The sequence below is a fragment of the Zootermopsis nevadensis genome, unplaced genomic scaffold (assembly GCF_977971745.1).
Source record: "Zootermopsis nevadensis isolate Lab colony 2312 unplaced genomic scaffold, Znev_1.0 Znev_ptg000012l, whole genome shotgun sequence".
Taxonomy (NCBI): Eukaryota; Metazoa; Arthropoda; class Insecta; order Blattodea; family Termopsidae; genus Zootermopsis; species Zootermopsis nevadensis.
This window is the reverse complement of record NW_028259144.1, coordinates 7,729,410-7,748,981: the sequence shown is the minus strand read 5'-3', so window position 1 is coordinate 7,748,981 and position 19,572 is coordinate 7,729,410. Positions and strand designations below refer to the sequence as shown.

Below are 19,572 nucleotides of genomic sequence, written 5' to 3'. Positions count from 1 at the left end.
GTGTTCCGCAACCTGTGTGCCGCGAATTTTTGTAATAAATTATATATTCTTATGTTGTATTTAGAAAAATTTAAATATTTTATATTTCTTAGTCATAATTCGTAACACACACACGCATTGGTTTATTATCGATACTTTTATTAAACACGTGTTACGTTTTGTTTCCATGTGCCTGCATTCTTATAGGGCAGGGATTTATATATATATTTTTGTACCACCTTTTTTTGAGGTGAAATTTTGTGGTTTGCCGTCATGTGTCTTTGACAGATTAGGGTGCTCCGAGCTACTTTTATTTCCCATATTGATCGTTTCAACGTGTACATGTGTCATTATCCTCGCAAGGGGCCATTACAATATGTTTATCGGTTTCCGAAGACCCGAGGCATTAACTTCACATCTTTCCTTTGTCCTTGTCTTCTATAACACAAAATCCAACAATTTGACCCAACCTACAGACGATTCAGTCCAGCTGACATAAATTCCATGGAGTGCAGTTATTGAAAAAGTTTTGTAAATATATTGTCTTTTGTAGCTCAAAGGTTATTAGCGTGTTTACAAGAACCAGCCACTGGTAGCTACTCTGATTCAGATATATCCAATCTACACGCATGTCAGATCAATTTTAATATTATACTTCCGTCTGGGTATGAGCGTCCCAAATGAGTTTTTCCTTTCATGTTTAAGAAATAATATTTTGTATGTAATTTTAAAATTTATCTTTGTGTTATATGCCCTTCCTCAGTTGATATAGCAGAAACCATTGCTTATAAGATAGGATACATAAGATATTATCCTCCATTTTAAGTCTCAGTATTTCAGTTGCTCGTCTTCCAAGATGTCCACCCTTACCCTAAGTAAGGCATACATTTTCAACTTTTCGTAACCTTCTAGGCGAGAGAGTTGTGGATTAATTGCCGATAAAAAGTAAACAGGACGTAGTAGGAGTTTGCTGACGTTTCAGAGGTGCTTGTTGCTTCCATCATTAGGGCTCGCCATGATGATGGAGTCATAAAACACCTCTGAAACATTGGGAAATTAATACCAGACTAAAGTTAGCAACATCCCAAAAGACATTGACTTTCATGCCTGTCACATTGAGGGAATAAAATATTGAGAGAACATAGCAGAGTTCAGACACGTGGAAGTTGACGAAACGTCTGTGTGTAATTTCTGGATTCAGGTAAAGAACATTTGAGTATTCTAAAATACAGGAATTTCTAAACCAGCTGAGCTACTAATAGCTTCTCAAGAACGAATCTGTTCCATTGATCCAGATTAGTTAGACTCTCATCAGCATTGAAAGAGCATGAGGAAAACTCTGATGATGTTGCTATAGGCAGATTTATGACGCAGTTCGTTTCTTTGCAGAACGACAAAGACTACGAATATCTTAACAAAAGCGTCCGAGACGGGAAAGGTCGATTTGTGGATCTGGCGGACATCGATATATTCACCCTAGTGAAAAACAGTTAAGTGGGACATTTTGTTTTTCAGTTGCGAGCTTTCAAGTGCGAAGATTGGTATCAAGCTCTTACGTTCCCACGGAACACGCAGCGTGTATAACGTACTTATAAATTACCTATATTTTTTTTGTCATTTTTCTGATTACATCGAACTGTTATGCGAGTTACAACACGTGAACCAACTGTGTTAAGAGAATGTGACATGCATTATTCAATTTAGAGTAGGAGCCAACTTCTTTTTTCATACTAAACATGGACTAGTTCCAGCCAAGGATTTTCCGAATTTGTATTTTTCTTTTGTCTTCCTGTATTATAAACATAATTAAATATGACAGCGGTGTAAATACTGAATTCCGTTGTGGTGACAAGAACCAATATGCAGCGAAATTTTAAGGTTATGTTTCGGAAACAGTTGAATGAAACTAGTTCGGTTCTCGGCCGTACATGTCAACCATTCGACTTTCCGCCGAGCGCCATCTTGTATAACTTGGTTGTGTGAGATATGTTACTGTTATGAAATTTATTAATATAAATGTTACTGGGCATTCACATGAAACCGACATTGATTGAATACTTTTTTCCCCAGAGAAACTGCCTCTGCTTCGGGAAAAACGTTCTGTTGAATACTGGATGTTCCGAGATTACATGACCAAGACGGAGAACAGCGTTCCAGAAAATGAACGATGCACTTTCGTTGTCACGCCAAATTCTTTCATGATCCACGGTATTGCGTTCGCGTATCCCAAGGACAGCGTTCTCGGGAAGACATTCGACCCGCTGTAAGTTTCCAAAGACGAAGTTTGATATATTTCATATATAATAAAACAGGAAATAAACGTAATGTAAGTTGACTTGTAGTAACCGCGAAATATCCAGTACACGTGTTCAAGGTGATTGTTAAGTGGAGGAATATCGCTAAAACAGACATTTTATCTTTACATCCCATGCCTAAAATAACTTAATTAAGTAAAATGAAACTGTAATTGTTCAATATGGGTATAAAACTTGGTCTCATATTTACGGAAGGACACAGAATGAGGGCGTTAGAGTACAGAAGTTAGAAATGATATTTGAAACTACGAATAAGTAAATAATAGAAGAATTTATTAAATAATTGACTTGTTTTCTGTTGTGATCTTCGCCGGCTTAACGACATTAGTAATTTTAGCTACCGAGGAGATGAAACAATAATATAAGAATTTATTTAAATTGATACTTCTCATGTAAACCGAATAGAACTTATTCGATATCGCGTCCACTGACGGTCCTTATTGTTAGCAGTTCCAAAACATCAGTTAATTTGGTTTTATACGCTTACGGGACGTCACCTAACACCACGTACTGGCATTTTACAACATAAAACATTCATGACTTCACATCACCGACAGAAAATTGCACGGTTTGTAAACAGGACAAGTGCTGACGTGTGCAGTACACTTTATAAACATCCTTCTAATTTGATAACAACCAAGAATAACTCTCCCAACCCTCACCTTCTAACTCGTGGTGCGTAAGATTCAATTTTAAATTTGTGAAATAAAATTATTATCTGTTTTTAATTATCTCGTCTTTGTGTATTCACGTCCGTGTTTGAGTTTGTATACCATCAACACAACCTAAATTATGATAATATTTCACTTAATGTTTTAAAATGGGGCAGTTCTATTTGATGAGTCATCATCATTGTTATAAACTATAAGAAGGAATCCGGATATTAACAGGTTCCAGTCCCTGGTGGAATCGGGCATCGTAAAACACTTACTGAAACAGGGACTACCGCCTACGGAGATCTGCCCCCTTAACCTGCGTAGTACAGAAAGACAACTACGAAATGGCGACCTATTCACTACATACATGGTCGTTGTAGTCGGTTTCATCTCAAGCATTGTCGCCTTTATCGGCGAGGTAAGTACCAGCAAAGGTTATAATAAAATGTTCGAAAATTTTACTCATATAATCACGGTAAATATACGTAATAAAAATAAATTTATGAATCATGAATCTAACTTAATTTGTGTTATATACGAAAGGTACTGTACACAACTATGAAGAGGTGTTCTATGAGCAGCAAAATCAGGACTTCAGACGCCGATTGGACAGGGGATTATGGTTATAAGAAATCAGAAATGTTGCCTCCTCCCTACTCTGTGCTTATGCAACAACAGCATGGCTTAGGAAAACATCAGATCATCAACGGACGAGATTATCTGGTGATAAATTCAAAATCAGGTGACTCTCAGATCATACCAGTTCGTTCGCCATCTGCATTTTTGTTTCAGTACTCTGCTTAAGTTTATAGATGGTTGAGTTACAAACATAAAAATTTTTGGTAATAAAATCACTTTTTAATATGTTGTTTTCCACTAATAACAAATATTAATTCTATATTAACTTCCTCCATGACGCAAATGACGGGTATCACGTACCAGAAAAATCTTTGAGTGTCGTTGTAAAAAATTGTTCAGCCATTTCATGTTATTCAGTTTTAGTCATTAGACAACCAATTTCTGATACATTACTTACTATGGGAATACAAAACAAAGAAAATGATTTTATCTTAAGGATAGCAGCGTTGAAAGAGTTAATGTTATCACAATCGTAACATTTTTGTGTTACTTGTCGGCTTTATAAAACATTACAATAAATTCAATCACAATTTTAATATTTCAGAAGAATTTTGGGTCTGTTGAGCCTTCTTCTTCGTATATCTCAAAATAATAAAATATATATGTCTTCGAAGAAACCCTGTGACCGAGAAGGCCACAAAATATGTGTACCTTATTTGAAATTCTTTTGCAGAATGAAATTTCTATTATGTTTTAAAGTAAAATGAAAAAGGGATGTAAAAAAATTGTTTAATAAAATTAATCTAACAGCAGCAAATTAATATTGTGCCGAGTTAATGAATTAACCACGTTCATTGATCTCGTGAAACAAAATATATTTGCAAATACATTTAGAATAATATATCACCTTTTAAATGGCTGCATCAATGGATGTTTGCAGAAACAATAGATAAGAAAATAAATAAATTGCGTGACTATTGTGCAAGTTAAATTTTTCTAATATTTGTCTTCAAGAAAAAGAAGAAGACGACTTGGAAGTGTGGAAATATCCGAAATCTCAAATAATCATTCTTAATTGTGTGTCAGTAAAATTAAAACATTCTTTGTTTTGTTATTTTATTTACGAAAATCGATTGTACGTTTAATCATTCATGATGGCGAGAGGGTTATCATTAAAATGTAAATTCAGAAACCATTTCGTTTTACTCCGTATTATTGAGATTAAAATGTGGTAAACATAAAGCGTGGTAAGTAATGTAAAATGAAATGTTTACTTTGTATATAACCTGATGTTATAAGGTAAATGTTATTGTTTTTATGTAATAGATGGCTGCACATCTGGTTGATACAAATATACTTTTATGTTACGTGATTTGAGGTTCCCACAGCTGTGAAATATGGTCTTCTGAGATGTGACGCTATGTAGTTTGTTGATAGTTAACTAACGTACAACCATAAATATACGGTGTTAAACCCACACCCATAATTTTATTCTATTGTTGTTTCTGTATTAATTTGTGAGCCGTGGCTGAATTAATCACGTGACTCTTACACATTGGACAATTTTATGGTTTGTTTGCTCTGTAGTCAGACGATAACAACTTTAAGTCATATTCACTATATGTTAAGTATCACATATATTTAAAAATTTTAAATGTCCGAAACACGTAGCTTTCATACGAGTTCATAAAATGTAGCTCAGTCGACGTAGTGACTCATGTCGACTAGACGATAGAGGTTCGAACCCCGACGAGGGCAATGGATTCCTCCCTCAGCCTGTTTCCTATACGTTGGCTAAAGTGTAACAAAATGTTTAATTTTTTTTTACAAAATTCGCATAATTCATATAAATTAATAAGCAGGTACACGTGGAATTCGATGCCTGCACGTATATGTAATTATTGTATTCAGTCCTAAATTCGTTCTGTATATTTTGAGGTTTATTATTTATAAATGTTATTGCGATATTATAATTGTTTTATTGGTTAATATGATCTGTTACACGAGTATTCCAGAACTTGTGAGTTAACTGCTTCAATGCTGTGATACAAACATATTCTGTCGTAAGTTACTCTGTAACACTATCTGAAAATTTGTGATGGAAATTACAAGGAAGGTACCTTGTAAATTTGCAACAACGCACAAACACACTACAGCGTATGTAATATTCATGGTAGTTGTAATTTTATTATTTAACTTTCTTGATGTCAGTTGTGTTGGTTAACGATGTGTTTCTTTGAACACTGTACAATAAAGTTTGAGAGATAATTTAAATTATAATACTATTCAACAAAACTCAATAAAGTAAAAACATATTTTATGTTAATGTACTAAGTAATATGAAATCATAGCTTTAGATTTAGAAATTAAGAAAGTTATATACATATTTCCCATTACTTAACTCCGCGATGTCTTTTTTCCAGAAGAATTAAGTGCATGAAAGCCCATTTCGAACTTAATAGTTCTATTTGCTGTGTGAAGATGGGATGGGCGGCACATGTTGCATGCTTGGGAGAGTTCACTACCTTAAACTAGACCACGACCACTTCCTTCCATATCCTTTCCAATTAATTATTCATGACGTAGTAAAATAGTTTTGTAGGAATATTACATGCTTGTGGAGGACTCGTGTCAGATATTACGAATTACATTTTCTTAGCTATTATTTAAATACTACTTTAAAGCAATTAATTAAGCTGCTATACTGAACGTTAAAGGAATGAAGAGAGAGAATAAATGGACAATCTTTAATGTTAAAAGACTTTTCACAGAAATGTCGGGGAAAATACCAGGTCACTTGTATTGTACGTTGAGTCAGACATTCCTTTGCCTTGTTCAGTGATTTAACACAAATGTAAATTACACCGACACGTGTTCTGTGTTTCGTTGAAATCCCAAGGACTGATTTCGCGTATGATTTCAGCGCATCCTGGAGGGAATTTATTTGGAATTCATTTCCAACCTACGTCATAGTTTAATTTAAGCTTGAATCAGACATGCCAGAGTTCTATCTTAACTTAAGGCAGGAAAAATGAATTCTTACCGAATATAATTTCAATGTAGAAATTAGAATTTTATATACATTTGGTACAAAACTGATACTATTGTTTGCAAGTTAGAAAAATTGAAATTTCGCATATGAATAAATAAATTATGAAACGTACATTTTTTTTATTTAAGTCTAAAATCTTTGGAAGTGGGAATTTAAAAATTTGAATCTAAACAAGAGAGAAATTAAATGGAAAAAGAACAAGTAATGAGATAAATAATTATATATAAAAATAAAAGTTAATATCTAGCTCAACTAACTATCTTAGAAGTAATTTTCTCTTTGTCCTATACTATAGATGTTGGCATACATGTTAGTACGCAGTATTAAAAAAATAACGCGATAAGGAAGAATTTGAAAACTCACGGGACACTTAACATTAAATTATTTTGTTTAATTTTTTGGAATCCGACATTAATAACAGCAGCCCTATCGATTATTTTATTTTGAACTAGATTTATAGTTACGATTACATTTAATTTTAAATTCTTGCGTATTTGAACCAGATCTTAAGACAACTAAGAACGAATATCTTATCAATTAAGTTTGTTAAGTATGCTATTAACGTAACACGATCTGTCCAGAGAATTATGGTGTGAAATGTAAATAATAATTTTACGTTTGTTAGTTAAATATCAAATTTGTATCGATTTGATGGCGATTTTTAACCACCAACACCTGATAAGACACTTCTGTCGCATAATGGCGTAGCCACGCCGTTTTGATATTTCACGGAGCCAGTCTGAACGTGACATAAATTTAGGCTTGCGTCACATAATTACAAACCGTTGCCTCAACCAAACAACCAACAAACAAATTCACCCGTTTCCTGGACAGAGTCCTAGGAATTTCTTGTTACAAAATCGATTTTGCAACATCTCCAACATAACTCCTTGTTTTAATCTTAAACAAGTAATTTAAATCTATTTGTAGTTATCATAACCCCGAATCCTTATAACCAACCAAGCTATTGTTCCCTTTACATTTTGTTTATTCCAGTAAACCCTTTCAATTAATAACCATTCAGCATCGTCTTATCAACTTACTACTTACTGCCTGCCCATAAATGTTTACAAAAACGCTCAAACACTGTACATTTACCTTGAAGATGGCAAATTATATATTTGCCGAAACGAATCTTGACATTCGCCACAGTTCAACTCCCAAAAACGTAAGTTACATATTATTATTACTATTCCATCTATTCACCATTTTACAGGGTATTTACTTCTGTGTACCTGAGAAAAACCTTGCCCCTGAGGTACATTGTGCAGCAGCTATTTCTGAAATACATTTTGTTTGCAATACGTGTTACATGCATTACACAGATTTCGCGTGAGGCATTAAATATTTTACATGAGCGTTATTATTATTATTATGCTATAGTTAGTCTCATGAAAGTAAGCAAAGATGTCAGTTCGGAAGTTGGCCTAGGTTCGTTTTTTCCCACTGAGACACGAAGTTATTAGACGTCATTGACACACACATGGCGTAGAATATAGACACAGACTATTAATGTGTAAACTTTTCAGTCGCCTGTCAGATAACGTCAAAACAACCTTAATTTGTGATATCCTGAACTTTGCAAAAAACCGACGCTTTGCCCATGTTCCAACCTGAGGAATCTGAGAGGCTCGCATTGGGTGGGTGAATGTTAAGATCCGAGAACCATCTGTAGCTTAATTCAAGTTATCTAATAGTCCTTTATACAATGAGAATAGTTTGAAATATATAAAATATAATCTACATGACTTGATGATCATTTTATGTGTGCAAGTTCCTCTAATATAAGTGTTCGTAATTATTAAGGTACCAGAAATAATTTCAAACAAAATTTGTAGGCATTTGTATGATATAATCCATACAAAAATTTAGCAATGCAGATTCACTGATTAGCTAGCTTTGCGATATGATTATGCTGTTTACGTTATACAAAATATTATATCGATATTTTTACACTACTGTCACACAAAATGCCAACTTCTATACCAGTACCGATTTTTAGCCACTGTCACATCGCAAGAACGCACAGAAGCCATGTTCGTATTATCTATAATAGGGATATAAAAATAAGTCATCTTTAAGGCCTGATATTCACACTAGGTTTAATGAATATTACAACAGCACTTACCTCAGGCAAGGTGACTTCGGTTCGATTCTTGGAAGGAGCAAGGACATTTTTTGTTGGCCTCCACATCCAGTCCTCTGCGCGGTCGAAACCAAGGCTCTTCCACTGAAGACAAAACAATCAAAGCGTTGAAACTCAGTTCCATTTAATACCATGGTCTATAATTCATAAAAGTTCTTCAAGCCCCTATAAACTTTAATGACGCCATTAAGAACAAGGATAATTAAATATTTATATTTATTCTTATTGGATATAATTTTACGTTTGTGTGTGTATGTTCTGAAATTTTTGGCGTCGCAACCCCCTCCCCCTCCCCCGCAAATTATCTTGCCTATTGAGGAAGCTCTATTTAATATCGGGTCTTAAAGTTCTGTGTAGTGAAAGATAGTGAAAGATTTTTGTGTGTGTGTGCATTCGCTGTCATATTGTGGTGGTCTAGTAAAATATATTTATTTTAAAATTTGACAAGATATTTTACAATTTAATGTCTAAGATTTGGTAGCTTTAGATATAATATGTCCACATATTTCGCACAGAACACTTTCTTTTGTCACAACCCTCAAGACAACAGTCGACAGTGTTCATTAAATTGGTACATCGATCATCCAGCTTTCGATTTGGTTATCAGAATAACATCTCTTGATTTTCTAAAGATTGTTTACCAAATGATCTTCGTAACACGTTTTGAATTAGATGATATTATTCTGCTTAGTAACGCCGTATGGTCTTATAGGTACATACCAGAGTTTCCAAGTAGATTACTGCCTCAATTTGGCTATAAGTTCACAGGGAGTTACTCTCAGAAAACCAAAATCGACTTATGTACCGTCGTAACATCTCCACAATGACGAAGTGTTTTCTGGGATTTTTGAACTAAAACTTTTAAATATCATTTGGATTACTGACTCGTGTCTCCTGCAAATATTCTTTCGAATATTATAGATAGTAATTAACATAGCTTAATTCGCCTTCAAGAGGAGATAAGACAAATTCAAAATTTTTATCAGAAACCATGAGGAAAATTTGACGTAGATGAAAATATAATTTATTCCCATTGTCAAGGCCGTCTTTCCGTTACACTTAACTGGACTGCGATACTGAAATAAACTGATATTAAATTCTGAAGGTGGCGGTGCCTATGGTGGTGTCTGGCGGAATCCGCATTTGGCAGGAGTCTGGAGTAAGTCGGTAAATTTTATGTTAGTGTGTTTGGCAGGAGGAATAAGGCTTTCGATCCCTTGGTTTATCCTCGATGCAGCGAGTTAAGCGATCCCAAGTTTGATGCCGACAGCTGTGAGTAGGGCTGATTCCCGAAACGTCGTGTATATCAAACACGCCTCAGACAGTGACCGCTGTTAAATATAATTCATGTATAATAAATCAGCCACCGCCAGAAATCTTTAGAGAACCTGTAACATTTACGCGACTTGTAGCAAGTCGTGAACTTCAAAGGCAATGCATTGAAACTGAAACACCCAGTTATTTGGAAGGCCCGTAGCAGATGATGTTCAGAACTCTCCTCGCGTGCTGTATGTAACTTAGACGTTACATCACCGGTTTATGGAGAACAGAAATAACTATTGCAACTACTCCAATTGGCAAGATGATGGCACATCTTACTTGGTTGGCTTGCTCCCAGTCCATTAACCCAGAATCCACAAAATTCTTATGTTCCGAAAACATTTTTTGGGTAACTTCACTTTGTTCTGATCCGTGACGAAATAATTTATCTTTCTTTTCAGTTGTATCTAAGAAACTGAGAGGCTAAGATTTCAGGTAAATGGGGCGCCGTCTGTATAGAGACGAAGGGAATGTGTTTTGTACACCATGAAAAGCTTTTTGAGGTCAGAACGGAGACAGAGATATTTTATTATCAACGTTGACGTAGCTTATAAGTGAATGGTATAACGTATAATTATGGAATACAGACGAATATTTTTATCAAGTTAGATATAATTAAAGTACAAATTTAGCCAGTTATAAGTTAGAATAAGGAACGGTAAGATTCTATGTACAGAAATGTCTGTGTAATTGCGCAGCGCAATTATACGTAAGTATATCAGGCTGTTGTCAGAAAAAGAAACCGATTTTATAAGAATGTAGTTCTATATAGAGAACATAATTCAATAAATAAATTATTAAATCTGTTATACAAATAACGAAAATATGTTTAAAGATAATAAAAAAAAACGAAATTGCACACACATGACGTAACATGTACAGTAGATTCCAGTTAAATGGGTCAACGGTTAATCGGGGAAGCCTTTTATTTGGGACAAAGCTTAAGGGTCCCGATGTGTCCCAATTAACCGGAATCCACTGATGTAAGGCCCTCATACATCTTTTTCAGTTTATCATGGCGGTAAAGATGCCTATGTTTGTCTTCTGGGCAGTGACGCGTGTGGACTAGTAGGTAAACACAAAATTTTCGACCGCCTTCCAGATTTTTCGCCTTTATGTCATTTGACTATATTTTCCACTAGATTAACGATTTATCTCCCCCCTTCCTAACATTTACATTTGTCTTTTACATCTGGACGCAGAAATCTTTACGTGTAATAACAACAAAACGAAACATATCACGAAATATTAATATGAACGTTATGATAGTTTACAATATACAACATAAGATTTTTCAGCATTATTCAACAGTAATATTATCCATCCCGTGTGGGGTTTGCTAGATCCTCCATGCCTTCATTTCAGAAAAGGTACACAAACGCACGGAGTCACCCCTTCTACTGCCGAGGGGTTAGTTAGTAGGAGATATACCTCCCCTCCCCCTAAGTGCCAACATTAGCATATAACGGGATGGCTCTACTTTTACACATACCGAGTCTACGTAATTCATTTTAATCAAGATGCTAGTCTTTGGGTTTATTTCACAGCCCTTTATAAATTACTTAATATGCAGAGATACCAAAAATACGGTACTCTGACATAGACAGGGAGTTTTCTTTAGTAATATTGGCAGTAATTGCAGCAATAAAGATGGCGACTATGATACTGAATAGGCGTGTACTTTTATATGTGTAACTTAATAGTGTTGGTCATGTTTAACGTTAATCTAAGTGGCTTTGCAACATGAGACATCCATTACTACAGTTAATTCGTCGTCAAAACAACAGGTAGGCTGATACATCAAATTATAGGCCGATAACAAGTGCAGAATGGGTGTAGTTCTAGATATAAAAATTCAACACTCTTCAAGGTTGAATGTAATGGATATGAATGATGATATGAGGTCGTTTTTGATTCTATGATACCTGACAATTAAATGTAGAATTGAGAGATGATGATCATGTATGTATAATCTAACCACCTTTCTTAATACTAAGTTATTCATCTACTCTTTCGTTTGTTTTTCGTATCTTATTTTCAGCAACATTAAAATCCAAATACAATAGGCGAAGAGGTGATAAAGCGAGTACCATTAACGGAAACTAATTATAATTACAATTTTTCACTTTTTTCCGGTAACATGGACAATGTTCAGTGTTCTTTACTAATTTTGGGACGCTGATTTCAAATATGACCTTGAAAAACACCAAACACGTAAGAATGTTTTGATATGATAACGTTTACTTTTTCTCGTTTCCGTATACAGTACAAAGTTTAACCTGTTACTAATGTCATTTTTATGGGTTTATTTACAAAGCTTAATCCTTAATCTATTCATCTGGGTTGAGTAGTGAGACAATAAAAACATAACTGAAAACAAATAAGAAATTATTGAAAAAATTTAAGTGAACTTTTACACACAAAAATGAGAGCAAAAGACAAAAAGTCTGCTGCGAGTTATTTTTACTTTATTTTGTGCGGTGTAGTGTCTTCCTTCCGCAAAACCCCAGCAATAGTCTCCCATCATAGCTGAGTCCCACCTTCCCTGGTAGCGTTCTTCCATAGTTCGAATATCTTGGTGCTCATCACTTACGTCGTCCAAGTTCCCTGGGAAGAAGTCCAGTTGTGAATGAAGAAAATGGATCTTCAATGACATTCTACATCCCAAATTCTTTTAATTTTCCAAAAGATTCTCCACTAAAAGCTGGTAGTTTTCTTCCTTTCGCTTTCCAAGGAAACCTTTCACCACAGATACAAAAGACCAAAATCTTCAGATGTCACGACTTCTATTGAAATTTAAATTAGCTATTGATTATTTTGCATTTCAATGGTACTTCGGTACTATGAACATGAAATATGAACACAGTTTTAAAAAGATTTGATTCAACTTTAATTACTGCTAATGAAGTTTACAATTATTTATACGAAACTTGGTGAAAAACATCACAAACAGAATCTCAGCAAGAAAAGCTGTGAATGAAAATCCAGTTCCTATGAGAAGAAAGATGAATGCCCCTTGCATGTGAGACAAATTCATTTCGACATATGCATCTTTTAAGGATTTTAGTGCTAGAACCCCTGCCTTTATTCGTCTGTCTTCCAATATGGCTTCTTTCCAGTAATCAGATAGACCAGCTTCAACAATTCTTCTGATAATTTCGTTCACGTATAGCAGAAAAGGACTTCCTTTCTGCATCAACATTATTGAGTGTATCTGGAAGGAATCCTCCCGAAAAGGATGCACATCATGTCGTTTTTCTTGTTTAATCTGTTCTTCACGATGGTACCCTACGAGGACTCTCGAAACAAATGTAGTGGCATTATAAACCGTCGCCACATATGCTAGGCACCTTATGGGCTCACATCGAATTCTCGGTGTCAACCGCTTTAACATATCATTTGTAAAAAATCGATCCAATGGTGAAGAAAATGCATAAACTGTCGGTTCGTTAAATAATTCATCAATATTATCAATCTGGTGCTGTAGACCAGGGTCTACTTCATAACTTGTAAAGAATGCTTGGAATACAGTGTTCATAGCCAACGAATAGGCCACCCAGAAAATAAACAAGACACGTAGGGTACTATTACGAGGCATTTTGGGAATTCCTGCTTGAAGCAATGTAGCCCATGCGCTCAGAATGCATTTTGAAATACCCCATTCACTATTTGTTTTATAATACGTGGACTTTGATAAGTACCTCATGAGAAGTCCCACAATAAAAACAAATGCTAAGACTAGTAGCCATGCCGTGAGTGTAAAAACTCTGCCCATACTTAACCATTGAGGATACGGTCTTGCGCGAGCTACGATCCACGTAAATCTACCAGTATGATAAGTATTTGTATCGTCAAATTCGACATGATCGTCAAAATTACTAAGAAATGATCCTATTATAATATCTGCTTTGTCGTACTTCAAGTCACCTTTTAACCCAGTCCATGTTCCATTTGACAGTATCTGCCCCTTTCTCTCTTTCTCTAAAATTACTCGGAACTTCAGAGACGCATTTAGTTTCTTAGTTACTGCTCTCAGGACTTCAACATCGATGCCTCCTTCGACGGTCGCATTTTCATTACAAATTACGTACGGTTGAAAGTTAATTGTTGATGCCCTAAAGACACATCCTTGCAGATCACGTAGCATACCATTTGTAAACAGTGTTAAATTGCGTTGGAAGATCCCTGTATCTTGTTCCCTGACCCAAGTATCAAGATGAACAACATTCAAAAGCCTTCCACATCGAGCAGACGGAAACTGGTAAGGAAACCACGTGTATATTTCAACAGTTTCTTGCGCCGAAGGGTACAGTGTGATGACATTAAATATATTGAAGTCCCAAAGGTGTTCCAATATCTTCTTCAGCTCATTCTGTACATTACTTGAAACGCAATGAGTAGCCACTACCACAAATTTCCCTCTGGAATTCCATGCAGGTGAAGTCTTCAACTGCATGATCATCTTCGTCATGTAATCCAACACATTTTTCCAACCTCCTTCGTGGCATCTCAGGATCAGGATATAACTGAAGTGTTTTTCGTCGTTTGTATTGTCCCAGATATCAGGATTATGTTCAATTATATCCTCCGCAGGACGATATACAGCAATTGGCCAGAGACCAATAAGATTCAAACCCTCCATCACGATGTCTTCAATGTCGACTAGGGTTTCAGTGACTTGAAACGTCCGATTTTCGTGGTTAAATGCAGACGAAACTACCACAGTTCGTCCAGGACTGAAGTACTGTACACTGATCCTTAGGACACAGTCTGCCAGAAGATGAATCTGCTGGTTGACTTGTGTTGCTTCGTGTAGATCTGCCATCCATATTAGCAGCAGTGACCAGAATTTCTGTTATATAGCAGTAACAAAAATATTATTTATACAACAAAGTATTCCTTTTAATATTCACGAATTTATGTGTTTTATACGCAGCATTTGAAACTGTTAAATGAAAAAAACAAACATAGCGAATTGTACAGCTATTATTATCAATACAGTGAGGAGATTTGGAGGCTGTGCGGGCGACAACGTACGGTATTGTGCTAAGCGCGATCACTGCATCATCGGTTGCCGCATTTCCTAGTCCTAGCGGCACATTCGTCAAAAATTCTCACTGTATAAACTAATCATAATGAATTTAACAATTATTTTTACAATTAATTAACTATTATAAATATATATTTGAACTTTAGTATGAGAAAATATTTATTGAATGTCACTTACTTGCATGAAGCAGTGCGGTTTTGATGGACATTTATGTAAAACCATTTCGTAAAATGAAATGTGGTCTAGCACAATTCGGCGTTTAGAACTAAAAATCGTCATATCCTACAAGATGTCAGAAGGGATAAAATATCACGTAATTATTATAAAATTATAATACGAAATCTAATAGGCGTTTCGTGAATCGTGATGCCTGCGTTTATCTATTTACTTGAAACAAAGCGTGGCTATTATACATGTTTAATCTTGTCAAAACCTATCTGCAGGCAGTTAGAAAATAAAATCCATATTCTGTCTGAAGATGATATGTAACATCACAAATTATATACCAATGCCCGAAGAAGTTAGGGCAGCTGTAATGTTTCTCACTTGTTTCATGACTGAAGAATCAATTTGTTTCTCCAGCGATAGCCGAGAGAGGAGACTTCAATTATACCATGGTCGTTTGTTTCTAAATACACACCAATGTAAATTGATGAACACATTCACATTTATTTGACTATCCATTTCTTGTTCATTTCATACAGTACAATTACTATTAAAATAAACAATTAATCTAACTTTAATACGCCCTGAGAATTCGATCACGAATAAACTCAGCTAAATAATAAATTTTCGAAAAAATTACGAATTACTCTTAATTGCTTCGGGTATCCAAAATACCCCAGGATCTTATTTAAAATAATTTTTAAAATCGTTTTTAATTATCGACAAAGAAAAAGTAATACCTGAATCTGTCAATTCTTTTATCAACAATACAATTTATATTTCCGTACAATGCAACATTTTTGCTGACTGTAAGTTAAATTAATTCTAATATACGGGCGATAAATGATCTTCAATGAAAGTGAGGATTACAAAACAGAAAGTAACAATTTCTAAAGTCTACGTATCCCCTTTTAGAGATGCTTAATAATTTTTACTCTTCAAATCTTATTAATGTGAACAAGTCAAATAAGAATACACATGTGCAATCATAGACTGGATTGACCTGGCTCAAGACAGGGACCGACGGCGGGCTTTTGTAATAAATTATCGGGTGTCATAAAAGGCAGAGAATTTATTGAATATGTAAGTGATTATTAGTTTCTGAAGAAGGGCCATGCTACATGAAAATAAGTAGTTTACTTATAGTTAAGTAGTCCAAAATATGCCTCTCCATGTTCTTGTTATTCTCTTCGATTTTTATACAAGTTCTGTTATCAATAGTCTGTCTGCAAAAATGTCGAACAACGGAAACACCCTTCCCATGAACACGTGTATAAAATTTCACGTTCCATGCCACAATATTAAAGGAAACCATTTCAAACAGGTTAAACTTTGGGGACAGTTGTAAATATATTTCTGTTACAATTCAGGACTGGCATTTAAAAATCGTGGAATGACTTCCTTAACTCCAAGAAATAATATTTCGCGTCTTAATTAGATTAAAAATGCTTTAATTCATATTCATGACAGAAATGTTGACATGACACGATTGTCTTGTTAAATATTTAGTGTTTGCGTGATTCTGCTAGTATGTTTTGTTGACAACGATTATCTGTCACGCTATGGAAAACAGACGCTGACATTCTCATAAACTGCCTTAATGCTACAATGACGTACGAATGACAATAATTTATATCACAATTGTCATGTATATGAACTCCACTTCCATCATGTTTATAAAAAGTCATTATCTCAGTTTTATAACTAATTCATTGGAATACAATCGTTCTCGCCTTAATTTGAGTTTCATAAAAGATGACCTTGAACGATTACTTGCTACTCAAGAATGGACTTTAACTTAGTTTCTTAGTAAATTTAATATTAAAAGTCTGTAGGAATTGAGAAATGTCCGTTTTTAGACACAGTGACTAATCTGACAGGTGTAAAAGCGTTGACAAATGTACTTTAGCGTCCTGGTGACTACTACTCCGTCACGCACTCAAATCCCTTCGTCGTTTTCTGTATTTTCTTAGCACTCTGTGTGTGAAGCCAAGCTTCATAATTTCACGAACGCTTACCACAGAACTGCCATCTCACCTCTACTTTTCTATACATAGCTACGACTGCGGGCGACCTCGGTAATAATTTTGGAAGCAAAACTGGAAAGAAGCCCATTACACAACCACTGTTCTTACCTCTTCTAATAATACTACCAATAATAACAACAATAACTATCAAGGGTCAACAAATGCTGGTTTAATTCACTAATAAGAAAACAATTCTAGTCGCCAGATATTCCCGCCACAAAGAGAGTCTGCAAATGATTACAACTGCGCTCCTATCGACAGATCTTAGAACTACGCGTATTGAAAGACTGGAGCTGACAAAAATACACTATTCATTCACACAGCCGCTGGATTTTGACGTTTAAATACGTCAGTGTCGCTTTAGAAAAGGCCGTCATACAGACTCCAGCTACAAATTCACTGTTCCATGTTTGTGGAGACATCAAATAAGAGCGATAGAGAATATTAATGAAGAAAATACTATACGAAGACGAACAGGGTGTTTAAAACGACATACTAAGGACGTAAGATAGATAAAATTTCAGGAAGTTGGAAAAAATTGCACATTGAGGATCTCTATAATTTGTATTCGTCACCGAATTTCAGTACGGTGGTCAAATCAAGAAAGATTTTATGAACGGAGCATATAGCGCACATGGGGAAATGAGAAATGCTTAGAAAAGTTTGAATGGAAAAACTTGAAAGAAAATACCACTCGAAAGACCCAGCCATAGATGGTTAAAAAAGTTAAAGTTTGTCCCACTATACGCCATGTAGGCGTTTGGGGTGAGTGGAGGTATAGCTCCTCTCTTCCTTGACCTCGGCACTAGATGGGGGTGAGTGGTCAGCTTCACGCCCCGGCCGGCTTTAACCCCGGGAAAGGACCCCGGTACCCATTGTAGAGGAGGCTGGGTGGGCCCCAGAGCCGGTCTGAACGCAGAGGCTAGAGTAAAAATCCTCTGCCGGTCGTCCAGCCAGTAACTAATCACTATACTGACTGAGGTATCCCGGCTCATATCATAGATGGTTAGACATTTAAATATATCAGAGAGAAATGTGGTTGGAGGATGAGAATTAGATTCATGTTGGTCAGGAAATTAACTGGTAGCGAGTTCTTGTGAACAAAGTAAAAATCTTTCGGGTTGCATAACACGCAGGGAATTTCTTGACTGGGCATGTTATCAACGTCTCAAAGAAGACTGTTCTATAAAGTTATATAAAGAAATATAATTTGTTCGAATAATGTGACAAAACCAGAAACATACGAAACGCATACAAAATATCTGTTAATCTTTTAGTGTTTCGAACATTAAATTATCAGGATTGCATAAACAATTAATGTAAAATCCATTGAAAAGTATTAACAATTGTAGTTCCAGATGCAGTTAACATTTAAGCCTCCGGTAAGAAACTGAAGTAGCTTTAGACCGTTGTTGTACGCAGCTATCATGTCCACTTGGTTACAGTACTGTGCAAATGTCTACTTTTACAAGAACGTTGGCATTTTCTCTAAGATCTGCAGGTCCACAAATCCGTGAAATTAAACATATCTCGTAACGATATCACACAAACATTCTGGACAACATCCAGACACCCTAAAACCAGTTATGCCGGGTTATAACTTATTAAAATATGTTAAATTCTGGCGCTGGTTCAAATATAATAAAAATAACCTAGAACTTGATATTATCCTTTAAAGCCGACGCTCGCCTAAATAAAATTTAAGAATTCAGCCCATACCTCAAAGAAAACACAACACTTCGCCATTTTAGAGATCAGTTTGTTAATGCTATTTGAAGAAATAATCGTTGTAACACGAAACAGAATAGAAAAATTCTGAGTTATTTATTGTTAAAGTAAATGGGACGCATGATATTTACCAATAGGCTTTAAACGGTTAATCAAACTTACGTTAAATTATTGTAGCCAAGTGGGGTCACAGTAAAGTCCAAACTGAAGAAAGAGGTTTAAAAATATGATGGAATAACTCAGGAGAATACTTTACACCATTTTCAATTCTTACACCCCAAATTTCACATAGACTGCTTTTTGGGACTAAACCCGAGTCTCGCAGATATAATCGGGCGTCTAACTACCTCAGCTATAACAAAATCCCATATTAATTTTGTCTAATTTTACTCTGTATATAAAATGCATTAAACTGTTAACAAACAGAATTAAGAAACATTTCATTGCACTGACGTTGAAGGCTACGTAATTTCTTGATAAAATCTTTGCTGTTCGTCCAACTAGGAGTCGGGGAGATGACGAGACGACCAATTCAACCCACATCCTTTCTAATTC

The 19,572-nt window shown here is 35.3% G+C and overlaps 3 protein-coding genes across 13 annotated transcripts in view; 1 reads left to right on the top strand and 2 right to left on the bottom strand.

Moving 5' to 3' along the window:
- The window catches only part of Ir76b (Ionotropic receptor 76b), a 57,831-nt gene extending 51,972 nt beyond the window's left edge, over positions 1 to 5,859 (top strand). For 7 of the 8 annotated variants that reach the window (XM_087347809.1, XM_087347811.1, XM_087347808.1 and 4 more), the window contains 4 exons: positions 1,369 to 1,468; positions 2,050 to 2,242; positions 3,185 to 3,368; positions 3,494 to 5,859. In XM_087347809.1, coding sequence (XP_087203935.1) covers positions 1,369 to 1,468; positions 2,050 to 2,242; positions 3,185 to 3,368; positions 3,494 to 3,754 — 738 coding nt within the window. In that variant the 3' untranslated portion in view covers positions 3,755 to 5,859. The remainder of the gene's footprint in view (positions 1 to 1,368; positions 1,469 to 2,049; positions 2,243 to 3,184; positions 3,369 to 3,493) is intronic. The other variant, XM_087347812.1, reaches the window with a different exon arrangement.
- LOC110826849 (uncharacterized) overlaps positions 1 to 19,572 on the bottom strand; it is a 102,222-nt gene that overhangs the window by 34,793 nt on the left and 47,857 nt on the right. For all 4 annotated transcript variants that reach the window (XM_087347799.1, XM_087347800.1, XM_087347801.1 and 1 more), the window contains exon 2: positions 8,710 to 8,811. In XM_087347799.1, the coding sequence (XP_087203925.1) occupies positions 8,710 to 8,775 (66 nt within the window). In that variant the 5' untranslated portion in view covers positions 8,776 to 8,811. The remainder of the gene's footprint in view (positions 1 to 8,709; positions 8,812 to 19,572) is intronic.
- LOC110826842 (uncharacterized) lies at positions 12,084 to 15,093 on the bottom strand. Its single transcript, XM_022057895.2, has one exon. The coding sequence runs from the start codon at positions 14,870 to 14,872 to the stop codon at positions 12,947 to 12,949; it is 1,926 nt and encodes a 641-aa protein (XP_021913587.2). The 5' UTR covers positions 14,873 to 15,093; the 3' UTR covers positions 12,084 to 12,946.

Coding starts and splice junctions, on each gene's coding strand:
- LOC110826842 (XM_022057895.2), bottom strand. CDS start 14,872: ATGGCAGATCTACACGAAGCAACACAAGTCAACCAGCAGATTCATCTT.